This window comes from Carcharodon carcharias, chromosome X (genome assembly GCF_017639515.1).
Source record: "Carcharodon carcharias isolate sCarCar2 chromosome X, sCarCar2.pri, whole genome shotgun sequence".
Taxonomy (NCBI): Eukaryota; Metazoa; Chordata; class Chondrichthyes; order Lamniformes; family Lamnidae; genus Carcharodon; species Carcharodon carcharias.
In genome coordinates, this window is record NC_054507.1 from 24,943,116 (window position 1) to 24,958,055 (window position 14,940).

General features: G+C 42.5%; 1 protein-coding gene across 2 annotated transcripts in view; it reads right to left on the reverse strand.

Annotated features, from left to right (window-relative positions):
• LOC121273261 (arf-GAP with GTPase, ANK repeat and PH domain-containing protein 1-like) overlaps positions 1-14,940 on the reverse strand; it is a 134,340-nt gene that overhangs the window by 19,623 nt on the left and 99,777 nt on the right. The window contains exons 2-8 of one of the 2 annotated variants that reach the window (XM_041180292.1): positions 12,908-13,060; positions 8,679-8,805; positions 8,017-8,103; positions 5,980-6,084; positions 4,792-4,939; positions 4,173-4,310; positions 209-349 (exon numbers count right to left, since the gene is read on the reverse strand). In XM_041180292.1, the coding sequence (XP_041036226.1) occupies positions 209-349; positions 4,173-4,310; positions 4,792-4,939; positions 5,980-6,084; positions 8,017-8,103; positions 8,679-8,805; positions 12,908-12,978 (817 nt within the window). In that variant the 5' untranslated portion in view covers positions 12,979-13,060. The remainder of the gene's footprint in view (positions 1-208; positions 350-4,172; positions 4,311-4,791; positions 4,940-5,979; positions 6,085-8,016; positions 8,104-8,678; positions 8,806-12,907; positions 13,061-14,940) is intronic. The other variant, XM_041180291.1, reaches the window with a different exon arrangement.

The following is a 14,940-nucleotide window of genomic DNA, read 5'->3' on the forward strand; positions in this document are numbered from 1 at the left end:
GTGTCCTGGAACTTGATCTTCAATTCCTGAAGAGTCCAGACCCATCCTTGGAACCATAAAAGCAGCAAGAATTCAGGCAGCAGAAATACCCCAAAAAATGTTAGTGGCCTTACTGGTTACCAACTTCCTTCAGACAAGTACTCAAAATATTTCTCAATCACATGAGCAGTTAGACTGTCACAAACGCACTCCATAGTGCCAAGCTCACCTTCTGCCAGCCCCATCATGCCATCTGCCCTGCTCACGCTCTTCTTCCTGCGATGCTTCCTTCGGTTTATCTGGGGCGAGGGCGGGGAGTCCAGCTTGCTGCTCGAGGGACTGGAGATACCTTCGCCTGTGGCAGCCCTTTCTTAAAAGAGGAAAACGTAGATATGAAATATAAATCTCTTTTTTCAAAGTACCCTGTGGATAACTGGAGGGCATTTTGTCCTCCCCTCTAAATTTTCCTCTTCTACCCATAACTCACATTGAGGTACACTTCTATAGGCACTGTTAACCACTCCAGAGACTTGAGCACAAAATCTAGATGAACACTGGAATGCAGTGTTGTGGGAGTGCTACACTGTTGTTGATGCCGTCTTTCAGATGAGATGCTAAACAGAGGCTGTGCCCACTGATAGCGACCAAGGTTGGAAACCTTGGCCTACCCTGCGATATGAAGTCAACTGTGGTGTCTCCACTGCTACCTTGCCTAAGGTGGTCCAATTCAGCATGGGCTAGAAATCAACTCTGGGATCTACCTATCCTTAATGGGTCAGTCTCACACCATGCATTAGGTTTAGCCCAGAACTATATTTCACCATTAGAAGATTTTTCCCTCTTGGATGGATATTGAAATAGTTTGCTTTTGAGGATAACTTCTAAATCCTACAGGAATTTCCTTTTAATATATTCATCATGAGGAGAACAACCCTCAATCATTCCGTACCCACATTTGTAACATACGCATTTCACTGACTATAATGGACTTGTAACAGTGAAGTGCAGCCTTATAAATGTCAGTGTGGAAAGCAATTTCTCCACAGTGCCTCTTTATGAAAATGTGTCCGGCTACATAAACCTGTTGGATTAAACACCTAGCAATTCAATCCGTAGTGTTTAGATTCTGGAGGCTTCAGGTCTGAGGTAATCAAGATGAAAGCTGTTCGTCCAGACTGTAGGAGAGCTGTCATTAATGCCAGAACTGTATCTGAATATTAAAACGTGCATTAGCACATGGAGATGATAAATTATGCCTTAGGGCAGGAGGTTCCAAAATTCAGCTTTTCTGATTCAGATTTTTTACTAAGTAATCAGGTTGGTGGACAAGATTCCATTGCTAAATCCCAATGTGTGTTTTTTTAATCTTCCTTTTTTCATTTTGAATCACATTTAGTCTGTATTATGTAATGGCCAGTTTAACTCATTTGGTAGCAATCTCACCTCCCGAGTCAGAAGGTTGTTGGGGTCTCATGAGCCTATGATTTGGACTGGCACACCAGTAGTGAGGATGAGCTGCATTGTCAGAGGTGCCAACCTAAAGACAAACCCATTAAGGTTCTATTAAGCAAAAGCCTGCAACATAATCCTACTCTTTGACTGTGGTTATTTTGAATCATCACAACACAGCACTGAACTTCCAAGTGTCCTCCAGAAGGGGTCACTGTTGACAGGTTTTGTATCTATAATCCAATATCTGCTCTTTCTGCACTGGAAATAGCAGGCAGTAAATCCTAGAATAGATCTCACATTGCAACTACCCGTGCACATCGTGAAAGGAAATTTGCTGCACATTGTGAGTCAATATTCTATTGACCAATGGTCAAATTAATAGTCAAATACGTTGATTTTTTTCCCCATAGTTTTCACAAACGTGTGAATATAGCTATTATTCTTCAACCTGGAATTGGAGGAAGTGGGACCAGATTGCACACATGCCAACTATTAGCATTTTACATTGACAGACAATGTTTTGTGTGTTTGCAAATCAACACAGACTAGGCCACTCCCTTTAATGGGATTCTTGATGTTATTTGAAGTAATTTTTGGTCACTCTATATACTGTGGATGGGCATTCTTGCAAAAATTGACAATAAGTTACTGCTTATAGAGAACAGCAACTGAAATTACATCCATGAGAAGCAGGAGAGAGGGAAGGAGAGAATGGAAGGCAATACAGGAGAGAGAGGAGGAATGGACATCAGTGAAGGGGAAACCTATCGATTTTGAAGTATAAGGCTGTTTTATAATGAAACAGAAATCATCAGTTTTAATATTAGCATCCTAAATTATCTGACTTGGACACCCCATAAAAATGCACCATCGATTTTGTGCCACCGACATCTGCATTTCCCCTCCAGCCTGTCACATGCTTGACTGTTTTTCCTCTTCCAATACTGGTGAAGGAATGTTAGTTATACCTTGAGTTTAAAGTGTAACTACTTGTTTTCACGTGTCATAAGTTTATAATCGAGGCTGTTCTTTCAGTTGTCATCTTCTGGCGGTGTTTATCTGCTTTGCAGATGTTGGTTAGCTTTTGCTAGCTTTTTAGGTTGGCCTGTACAAGATTGAATTATAAAGCATAGAAATACGAAACATAGACTGTTTCTAATGTTCTCTCGCTCTTCTAATACAGCATTAAATCACTTGGTCTTCCTGTTAATAGACATGACAGCTTTCAAATTATATTTTTGCAGGATCCATGTCATTTGAACTCTAAATGTGATCCCAATGGGGTTTTCTGCTGGTTCATTATCAATGGGCAATGCATTTGTATGGTTCTCGGTTTGATGGCATGATTGCATGGATTGAACAAATGGCAATATTTTCTTTTTAATCAGTGTTGACTGTAGTTATTAGCCTCCAGGACTTAATTTTTTAAAAGTTGCATTTAGACAATATATTTTCAACTCTGCAGTATGTCCCAATGCATTTCACAGTGTAGTGTAGTCACTCTTGTAAAGTAGGCTGATGCTTCCACCAATCTGTGCACAGCATGATCCCACAAAAAAACAATAGATATATGACCAGATAATCTGTTTACGTAATGTTGGTCAAGACACTAGGAGAACTCTTCTTTGCAAAGTGCCGTGAGATCTTTAATGTCCACCTGAGAGGGCAGATGGAGGCTCAGTTTAATGGATCTTCTGAAAAAAGGCACCCCAACAGTGCAGCACTCCCACAGTACTGAACTGGGAGTGTCAACTTGAATTTTGTGCTCAAGTCCTGGAGTGGCATTTGAACCCACAATCTTCTGACTTAACTGAGCCAAACCATGGTGCTATGGTGCTTAATACCTCCAAAATGAACCACATTCACCACCATTGTGTCAATTGTAGCTCAGTTAGTAGCACTCTGCTCATTATCATATGCTGTTTGTGAGAGCTTGCTGTGCGCAACTTGGCTGTTGTGTTCCCATTACAACAATGAGTACACTTCAAAAAGTACTTCATTGGCCATGCAGTACTTTGGAGAAGTCCAGTGGTTGTGAAAAGCACTATGTAAATGGAAGTCTTTTTCTGAAACTGGATCAGAATATTCTGGTGACTCAGATGTAAAGTCACCATCTGTGAGCCATAAACACCAGCAAGGTCCAGATTCAATGCCTAGTCTGTGCAGAGTCAGCTCCATTTCAGAGGGGCAGTGTTCCCGGATTAGGGAGGGAAAGGAAAATGGTTAGCAGTTCCATTAGTGATCTCTATCCAATGAGCACTTCTCTGAGCTAAATACACACTCTCTGACATAAGAAAAATGTCTAAAACACAGAAATCAAAAAATATCTTGAGTCAACAAAAAGTGCAGAACACCAACAATGTAGCTAATCTCACTCTTAAGACATAGACAATGAGTAATGGGAGAGATTTTACAAATTAGTGCTTCCATGGCCACATATAATCAGGGACTGGGGTACAATTCTCTGGATTAGTTTTAATGTATGGAAAATGCTGGTTGGCACGTTGACCTTTGCCCCTGAATTTACAATATCGGTTCCTGCCTCATGAAGCTCCATGCTGGGAACACTAGTCATTAAATCTACCCACGGAGAGACTTTCTTACTGCAAAAATAAATTGTCTCTGCTGTTCATTGGGCATCTTATGTACAATTGGCAGATGTGCTTTGCTGCTCTTCAGAAGGTTAACCCACCACACTGCATGTCTGCTTGGTACTCATAGAGCTGATATATTTTTCTTACCAGTGGTTCTTGAGTTATTTTCACTCCACTGGTCACTGCTAGGAATGGAGGGGCAGTTCGGGAGCTTTCCTTTGACGTTGGTATCACCACTGACTGCTTGCTCAGCAACAGGGTCTAAACCACCAGAATGCAGAGAATCTGTGGGAAAGAGACAATTCATGAACTACACAATCTTTCACTTCCTAAATGAGATTCTTGTGCTGACTACAGTGAAGCACAGCACAGTTAGTGTTAGTGATCATTAAAACTACTTTGGCTGCCTTGTGAAATCAAATATTACAACTGTCAAAATGTTCTAGGTCTAGGGAACTAGGGAATGAGAAGCAAAGTCTTAATCCTGAATTGCACTTCTAATGAGACCAGAATGTTTGTCATTACTCAAAACACAGCTATAATTTTATATATGCATTCTTCATCCCTGCATCCTCACTCTTTTGAGATCAAGACCCATTATGCTGTCTCCTACTCAAACTTAATCACTTAATACGCACAACATTCACTTCAAAGTACCTCAGCACAAATTAATTCCTAACATTTCAGCTACCTAAAAAAACAAAGTGGAGATTTATTGAGCGCTGCCGTTGGATATTGTGCAGATCGTATGTTGCATTGTAATTACCAACACTTTCTTGCCCACTGCTCACGAGTCCATTCAGGCTGGTGGAGGCACCACTGGCTGAAACAGCACGGGGTGGCCGCTTGCCAGGAACTTTAACTGTGGTCCTGAGAAGATCAATCTCTTTTCCATGGATGTTCTGCATATAATCCTGAAGCAAAAAATGATAGTAGAATTCACCAGGACTTGAAATTACCTTACTTTGTGGTGCTGTGGTAAGGGGGGGTGGGGTGGTGGTTTAACTCCACTGTCTAAGTGGCAACCTGGCAGAGTGGGTCATCCACCCATTGTAGATCTGCCTGATTTTCATGCCAAATTGGTGCCCAGGTAGCAAAGGTGAAAATGACCCCTACTGAGCAACATGACAATTTAAAATATCATGCTGAAATGATCATTATAAACTGCTACATTTTCACTTTGGTGGATTACAACCATCACTTGCACCCGCCTGTGGGATTTCTACCTCTCAATTCTTCTTGGGCAGTATCCATGAACATTGTAAATGCCATTCTGGCATTTTCCAACAGGAAGACTGTATGTGGCCTGTGTCTTTACTGAGCTGAGTGCTTAATGCTGACATTGATGCCAAAAGTGGAAAAATTGTTGATTTCACAGCACTGAGATCCCATGTCTTGATGAAGCTGTTCGTCAGGAAACACAAGTTAACAAATGATGGGTGACGCTAGGAATCTGCTGGAGACCCTCGGGTAATGGAAGTAGCCCGTCGGAGGCCCTTGGGCTGGGAGGGAGTTCAGAAATGCTCAGGGTGATGGAGGCAATCCGTCAGAGACCCTCGGGGTATCATAGGGAGTCTGGTGGGAAATCCCTGTGGAATTTCAATCCTATTTTTAATTAGGAAAATGTGAAAAAGTCTGACTTACGATTGACCTGAGGATCATCCAGGAGCCTCTAACTGACCCGGGAAGTTGCAGGAAGTTCACCTCAGGCCCTTAGAGGGATACACCAAGTTGGACCCACTTGCACTTTAGCAACAGAATAATACATTGTGCATTACAGAGTATAAAGGCCCTGAGATCTTGAAAACAGCACATTCCCAACCTACCATAAGCAGTGCCATGGCTGCTTAATAAAAATACTATTTCCTTAAGCACAAGAGTTGTGATTTTCACAGGCATGTCTGCCTTGGCTGCAAGGCCCTTTGGTGAGCCAAAACTAACTGAGTACACTTACGTGTAAACTGGGATGATAGGACAAGATACCATTGTTGCACAGTGTAACATACTTCTTCTTCCACTCTTTGTTTAATGAGTTTCCACTTCTCTTCAACAACACACCCTGTAAGGAAACACACTTGTGAAAACCAAGATCCGTGAAGCAAGCCTCACTCTCCTTACAAGCTCGCCTGCTCACCCATGTATATTAGCTCAAGATAAACTTGGGGAGTTAGGCCTTTCTTCATTTCAGAAAAGCAGATTGCGAGACGGTGTAATAACAGTTTTTTTGAAGGTAGAAAGGATTGGATAAAAGCAGACTATTTCCGGTAGTTGAGGGGTCGAGAATGAGGGTCCACGCACACATCAAATGCAAGATACTTAGAGCAGATGGCAGGAGAAACATGTTCACACAGAGGCTGTGGAATTCATTTCCAGGATTAGTGACTGAGGCAATGCCAACATTGAGTAGGTGCATGAAAGAAAATGGGAACAGGTGAGCTAAATATGATCTGGACTATTTGCTCGTATGGAGGGTAAATGCCAGATGGCCTATTTCTTAATTGTAACTTTAATGTATTCATATGTTACTAAACTAAAGCTACTGGAGGCTGCCTGGTGCTCATGGTCATGGAATTACACCCAGGAACAGTCAACACTTTCACAAAGGCAGACAACTGAAGAGGGGCAAAGTTAAACAGTTGGAACAAAAAAGACCAATCAAGCCATCAAACCCACATTCCCACATTCACTTCTGACATATTTGACCTCTTGATGGAAGGGAAATAAACCCCCTGCAGTGTTTGAGAGTTCACAATCCAGTTTCTCTCCTCCTCTTAGCTCAAGCAAATCTTTAGTGGCACCGGCCTGGTGTGGGAACAGAAAACAGGAAATTGGCCAAAAAATAAAGATCCTGCATATTGAACTAATAAGTTTGCGGTAATTTTAATGCACCTTTATGAAGAACAACTTCTGTTCATAAAATGCCTTTAATTAACAAAATGTCTCAGGGCATTTCACAAAGTTAGTGGGTGGGTGGGTGGGAGGTCAGGGGGAAGTGGAGAAGGTAATGGACACTGAGCAGGAACTGGGAGAAGCAGATTAGGGCAGATGTTTTGAGGAATTTTTGTTGAAGAGGGGCAGATTTAGCAAGGATAAGGAGGCTAGGGAGAGAGCGTGGATACACCTGAAAGCTCTGTTACTGATGGTGGAACACAGAAATGCAAAGTCTGAACAATAATGGAGAGCCAATGTTTAGCTGGAGGTGGTGGTATAATAGGGCGAGGCCAGAGAGATATCTGTATATGAGGACGGGGATTTTGAAATCAATGCGTTCGATGGCAAGCCAGTGGAGGCAAGTGAGGTCTGGATCTTAATATGGAATAGGACAGTGGAGATGGAAAGGGTTTAACATTCAAGTCCTTCAGGTTTTTAACTGTTTGAATTTATAGGTTTAATGATGAGTATGTTTTGAAGGGTTTGCAACTTGTTCTTAATTATGATGGAGGTGGTGATATGGACTATCTGACAGAACAATCAGGGGTGACAGCCTTCCCTCCAGTGTATCATCCTAATTTCCTCTCATGAAGATTTGGACCCTTGTTTAGGTACATCTGGACAGATATCAAGAGCATCTCTCTGGGATACTAAGTTGTCCAAGCGGCCATTCTCCATCCAAGTACCTGGATAGTGGCTATTCAACTGTAAAGACATTACTACAAAGTATGATTTCATCCACCAAGCATATTTTCCAACAGGAGTCACAGGATACTGATCAAGAGCAGGGAAGCCTTTTGAATGTTCTTTTCTGCCTGCCTAATCCAGGAGCACTAGGGACAACTGTAGAACACCTAACTAGTATCCAACCCTGGTCAGTTGACATAAACAAGGGATGAATGGTCCAGATTTCCCCTGGCCATGCATTTCCACACTGAGCCGTGGATCACTCTCCCATCCTGAGCAGTCAAGATCAGGGGACAGAGGCAAAGAGGAGCTCAACTGATATTTGTCATGCACTCTTCAGTCTTGTGTCTGCCATCATGGTGCTGAAACCCACCTGTTTAATTGGGATTGCACGGCCACTTCCAATGTTATCTGCTTTACTGTCCAGACTCCTCCTCTCTGAATCACTTCCCCGCCGAGTCTGTGGATGGAATGAAAACATGGTGTCAAACCAAAGCTTGAAGGGCTTGCTCTCATTAACCCTCCCTCTGCCTAGAACTAAATACCTTGGAGTCATTACTGTGGTGAAGGTTATCTGAATAAATGTACTACTAAGGCCTCACTCTATAAAGGCAGAGCAAGTAGCTGAATCAGTGCCAGACCATAGCGAGAGCAAATATAAACACATGACCACCCCTATCTGCCAGCAAGTCTGAAAAGCCACTGTACTGCTGCATACAATGGCGCCACTATTGTAATATTGCACTACCGTGACCGTTTCCCTGGCATCCTTCACATACACTGTGGTGTCCTGTCCTCCTGGTGAGGTTCAGCTTTACTCTCAAAGCAAGTAAGGGATTTGGTTTTCCAGCTACAGAGATGAAAAATCGAGACCAATAGCTCATTTTTCACGGGGGAAAAAAGCCATTGATTCTGAATGGCTGACCAGCTGTTTGTACTTCTCAGAAAAGGCCATTCAATTGACGAACAGACTCTGAATCCTTTATCAAGCAAGTCAGCAGAATAGAAAAGGTAACATTTTGAAAAACAATTAACCTTCAGATTGCCGACAGGTTCAATGAAATGAGTTTCACAGCCTCCCAGCTCCGTACCTATCTCTCCGGAAACTCTGGGTTTGATTGTCTCTACTCCAGCCTCTGATCCTCTCAGCACTGGAACAGTTCTAGTAAAGTCAGTAAAAGAATTCAGCTTTATGATTCACATCTGTCCCAACTAAAGTGTTTTGAATCCGGCAATGAAAGGCTGGAGAAGTGCATGTTACGACACATGTGTGAAAGGCACAATATCCAGTTCAGATCACACAAGGGTCCTAAATGTTATGCCTCCCCGCTCCAGGGTATGTTATCACATGATTAAATTTTAAACAGTCCTGCTGCACTAAGAAAGATATGGGGATCACTTATGGGAGTAACTTGCACTGTTGGACCCAAGAGACTATCCAAGGCAGATGCAAAATTTGGGACATCCTTGGTTATCTCCAGAGTCAATTATTTCAATGCTCTCCTTGCTGTCTGTCAACTCCAATCTGTTCAAAACTCTACCACGTGTATCCTGTCCTGCCCATTCCATTCTTGAACAACATACACCAATGAGTTATAATTAAAATCCTTGTTCTGATCTTCACATCCATGGCCTCACCCCACCCTCTCTTTCCAACTTCTTCCAGCCCCGCATTCCCTCCAGAATGATCTATATCTCAGACATCTCCTGTACATTCACCTTTCCTTGGCCCATCATTGGTGGCAGGTTTTCACTTGACTTGGGCCCATCCTCTGGGACTTCCTCCCTAAACTTCTCCACCTCTTAAAAAAATACTTGCCAAAACTTATTTCTTTGACTAAGCTTCCTGTCTTCTCACTGACTCAGTCTCCTTTTCCCAATGCCTATTTGTGAAGCTTCTGGAAAGAAAGGAAGAAAGAAAGACTTGCATTTATATAGTATTTTTAATGACCATGGGATGTCTCAAAGCACTTAACAGCCAATGAAGTATTTTTTGAAGTGTGGTCACTGTTGTAATGTGGGAAATGCAGCAGCTAATTTGCGCTCAGCAAACTCCCACAAACAGTAATGTAATAATGGCTAGGTGTGTTTGGGGGGGGGGGGGGGGGGTTTGGGTGGGGGGGAGAGAGAGAGAAGTGGAGGGGGTTCCCCCTCCACTTCTCTCTCTCTCCCACCACCCAAACCGCCACCCCAAACACACCTTAAACCAACTTATATTTTACCCCTTTCTTGGACTCACTCAAGTCCTGTCGAAGGGTCATGAGGACTCGAAACGTCAACTCTTTTCTTCTCCGCCGATGCTGCCAGACCTGCTGAGTTTTTCCACGTAATTCTGTTTTTGCATTGGGGATAACTGCCCTGATTTTCTTCAAAATAGTGCCATGGGATCTTTTACATCCACCTGAGGTGGCAGATGGGGCCTTGGTTTAACATCTCATCTGAAAGACAGTCCAGTGCTGCACTGGAGTGTCAGCCTTGATTTTTGTGCTCAAATCCTGGAGTTGGACTTGAATCTGGAACTTTGTGATTCAGAGGCATTTCATGATATCAAAAGATGTATATGAATGTAAGCTGTTGTTGTTCTCACAAAAACAAGGAGCTAGTGAAGCAGGGATTCCTCCTCAAAACTCAGTCTTTAATAGTGATGCATAGCATATGATAACTTAGGTTACATTTGGAATAGGATGCTAGGAGCAGACTGCAGCCCTTGGCCACCCATCTGCACATTATTGATCCCTTTCTCCCTTATTCCAACTCAGAGTTTACTCAGCCATGTACCACACAGACAGGTGGTCATCAATCATTCAGTGAGTCGATCCAGAAATGAAGCTGGCAAAAATACACGCACAATGGCACCCACTCTTAAGGTGGTAGTTTTGGGGGTGGGGTGGGAGCAAAATGGTCAGCAAAACCCAGGTCAACAGCTGAAGATCACAGAACCACTGAAGCTTAAGACCCTCAGGGACATACCTCTGGAAGAAAACATAGCTGCATGGAATTGCAACAACTGTGGAGACAACTGGATGGATAGGTTTAATCATTTTTTTCTGGAGTTTATTTTGTTAGAGATGATTGCTCAAACCAGTTTGCAAAAAAAAACCATGAGCACTTTTATTGGCTACTTTTCTGCTGGTTGATATTGGGAGCTGGAAAACGACTACCAATTAGTAAATCAAGTGGTGATTGTTTTGTTCTGTGATTGTTGCTGAGTAAGCAGTCTGAAACTGTTATCATTCATCTTAAATATGATATTTGAGCCAATCATGATGTTTTGCCTGAGGTGTAATGTCCTAGTGTAGTGCCCAGACAGAGGGAGGGTGAAAGAGAGCAATGGAGAAAAAGAGTGAGACAAAGAGACAGACCAGGACAGAAAGCAGTCTTATTCTAAAATCGTCAATAGTCTCTTAGTTAAATTTATACTGAAGGTACTGCAGTCCACATAGCCAAAGATCTGAGAACTGCCTGTACTAATCCACAGGTTGTGGAAATTCTGATTCACACGCATCTGAACCGAAGCATAAAATCTCTTGGCTCCATAGCTAAAGCACTTGTCAGGATTCAACTGGATTAGTTAATGCACTTTGATATTTTGGCATCATGCTTTAAATAGAGAGACCCCCCCACCAACCCCGTAAGGACAACAAAATGCTCACATTAAACAAAACATAGAAAGCCAGGTGCACTGATCCCTGTTGGCTGTATGATGTCCTGTATAAGAGCCCAAGAAACAAGTCATGGTAATGGGATGTACAACTGGGCCACTGAGCTCCACAGGACAGGGGCAATTGAATGACACCAACATGGAAATTATCCAAAATCCTAACCACGTTGGCTACACCATGTGTTTTTTTTTAATATTAAAAAATTACTTTGCCCAGGTAACTATCAATGTCCAGTTAGTGTGGACTTGGCTAATCTCAATCAGGAAGGAACTATGGAGCTAAATACGGCCTTAATGTCCCTGAGCTAGTACAGGGGCACTTCTGAGATTAATATAGTAGCAGTTTACTAGTTTATTACACAAAATTATCTATACATTTCCAGAAAGATCATACATGTAGCAACCTAAGAATTAGCAATTTAAAAAAAAAATGCTTTCTTCTTTTCTTCTGACTTGGGTCTCCCCACATCTTTACCCGGGAGAACAAAAATCCTCTTTTGAGGCCTCATCCAGAACTGCCCCGAGCAAAGGACTCTCCTGGGGACAGGATAGCTCCCCTGCTGATTTCCCCTCTGGTGCATCCCTGTGTTGGACAATATAGCTTGAGATTAATTTACCACATGGGGGATTCAGGGCCTGAAATTATAGCCTGCCATGTGGTATCATGTACCAAGAATGAGTGAACTAATTAATAGATTAGCATAATAAGCTCCAGCTATTCTCCTCTCTCCCTATTCATTGCTCATCCAACACCACTGCATCATCCAAAATCAGCTTCGACACATTATCTTTCAAATTCTCTGCCCTAGAGGGCTCTGGATGTTCCGTCACTGAATATATTCAAGACTGAGATTAATAGATTTTTGGATACTAAGAGACATTGGGTGGGGAAAGTAGAGTTGAGGTCGAAGATCAGCTATGATTTTATTAAATGGTGGAATAGGCTCAAAGGGCCGAATGGCCTACTCCTGCTTCAGTTTCTTATGTTCTTATTCTAGAAACATCCAGAGCTGTTAATCACTAAACGCTTCTGCTGGATAACAGTGTCATTGGAGTGCTGTCAGGAATGGGAATCCTGTTCTCCAAACCAAGGAAGCCAATTGTATCAAAAACAAAAAACGCTGGAAAAACTCAGCAGGTCTGGCAGCATCTGTGGAGAGAGAAACAGTGTTAACATTTCGAGTCCAGTATGACTCTTCTTCAGAACTGATTGCAACACCAACTGTAACACACCTCACTCTGGTTAGGTCAGCAAACTCATCCTGGGGCAATGCCCTGAAACTCTCCTAACCTGTAGAGCTCAGCATCACATCATGTGGTGCATTTAAATATGGAACCCTGAAACTGGCAGGATTTTCATGGGCTTCTATTTCATTGGGAGCCTCTCTAAACATTCCTCACAAATACAACACTGCACAACTTCAAACCCTGAGTGAATGCAAGCAGCACCTCAACCAATTGATAACCAGGCAATTTACCATCAAGTGAGCGTGCTCAAACAAGGACTAACACACTTTGCTGGAAAACACCAGCAATTTTCTCTCAAAATTCTTGTGAACTGTTTCCTGAACAATCTCACTGAATCCAACAGATAAATACTTACAGCAAACAGACTTGAGCGTCTTTTCGAGTGTTTGCGGACAGAACCAGGGGTACCAGAAGCTTGGCAAACATCAGCCCGCAGGTCCCGATGACTGATGTTTGGAGTGGAGGGAAGAGAAGAGGAATAATCACTCATGTTTCCACCATTGCTTGCCTGCAAAAGGTACGGAGTGGGGAGGAGGAAAAGATTGAAGTGGAGTTACCATCAAAACTTTAAAGATCAAGCAATAAGATTCTTCCAGGACATTCTTTCAAGTGACATTGGATTTGAAGGTACAGTAAAACCTTCATTATAATGGAAATACTATTTATAAGGTGATTCTGTACACAGCCAAGGCAGCTGGTGCTGAGGGATTGCCTCCTTGCATCTACGCAGCAGTTTGCTCACATTTACCATGAGTGCAGGAAATTATTTTAAAAGAACACATTTGAATACAGAACCTTGTTGATATATTGTAAGAAGCCCATTTGTGCCTGAAAGGAATTCATTTGGGTCACAGTTTGCCACAAGGATCTGGATTGAGCTACTAGTAACAAATAAGCCTGAAACATGGCACTAGACTTGGACATCAAGGTGACTGGCAGTATTCTGTACAGGCAAACTGCACAGGTTTAACTGGTTAAACTCCAACAGTACCTCTGCATAATCCTAGGTGTTCCTAACTCTGGACTCTTCCAACCACTGTAGAAGCTGTTGGAGTTAGCCGAGTGAGATGTGGAACACTCCGAGCATTCCATGTCATGCAAAGAGAAACTCCTCCTGTGTGGATTTCTCAGCAGTTTGTTTGGAGACTCTTAAACATGACACTGGGTTTAGATGTGTCAGACACACTGCTGACCCAAAAAAAACTTTTGCAAGCTCTAATTCAAATTAATCACAAGACAATGACACGGACTGAACTGCCAGAGTGTACACTGATCAGTAATTGAGGTACATACTATACAGCATATTGATCCACAGTAGCAAAGAGCTTCACAGGCTATTATTAATGCTTAAAGGCAAACAGTAAACAGGTCTCGTTCCAGCCCTTGAGTACATCACACAAAACAGCTGTTTAGTTTGCTGGAAGTCATATGATACTTTAATTACATGCCTGAAGCAAAGGTAGTAATTGTGAATTTGCCCAGAGCTAAGAGACATACAACACGTCCAATATAATGAACATTGAATTTGTTCTGTGGCACTTACTCAGCTAAAATACTAAGCTGAGCCAACACAACATGGTAGGACTAAGAACTGTCTTTGGCCAATAGGTTCAGATTTGCCTTTGAAGGGGTATATTGGGATGTGGGACCCTGACTTACCTCCCACACACTGAATTTCCAGTCCCCACTCTCCTGCCCAATGGAAGCCAAGCTATTTCCCAACAGCAGGTCTGGAAAGAGATGCAGTGTTTTTTTGTCTCAGTGCTCTATGGGCTGTTCCCAGGGACACACACTGAGATAAACATCAACTCGGTGACAGAGTACATTGAGAAAGCACTTTGGTCTGCTTGAAACTTGCCGGTCTTCCAGTGCAAAGAGTTGTCGACGACTGAATGTTGCAGACTGGCACATTCCAAGGTCCAGGACTACATGCTGAGTGACAGACTAAAACTCGGGACAAGCCACCACAAAGGCTTAATGGGGAAAGGCCGCTGCCTAAGGCCCTCCCACAATGATATACTAAGGGGCAGGAACTTGGGTAAAACCTTTTGGGCTATATACGCCAGGGAATGTTTGACATGAAATGTAAATATACATTGTAAATATAACTTGTAATGACAAGTGTAGTGAGGCACCTCATGCATGGTATTAAAAGAAGCTGATCTGTATTGCACATTATGCAATGTCAAATTTGAATTGTTATGTAATGTACCTTTAATAATCCTATGAATAAAGCATATTTTTGGGAAAATAGAAGCTGCTTCCTGACAGAGCGGGAAGAAAAGTTGGAGGGAAAATCCTTCCCTAGACACATACAGCACCTGAGTGGGCAGTTTTTTGAGAGGCCTGGGAGTGAAGTCACCAACCCAGTATCTCAATCATGGGCTG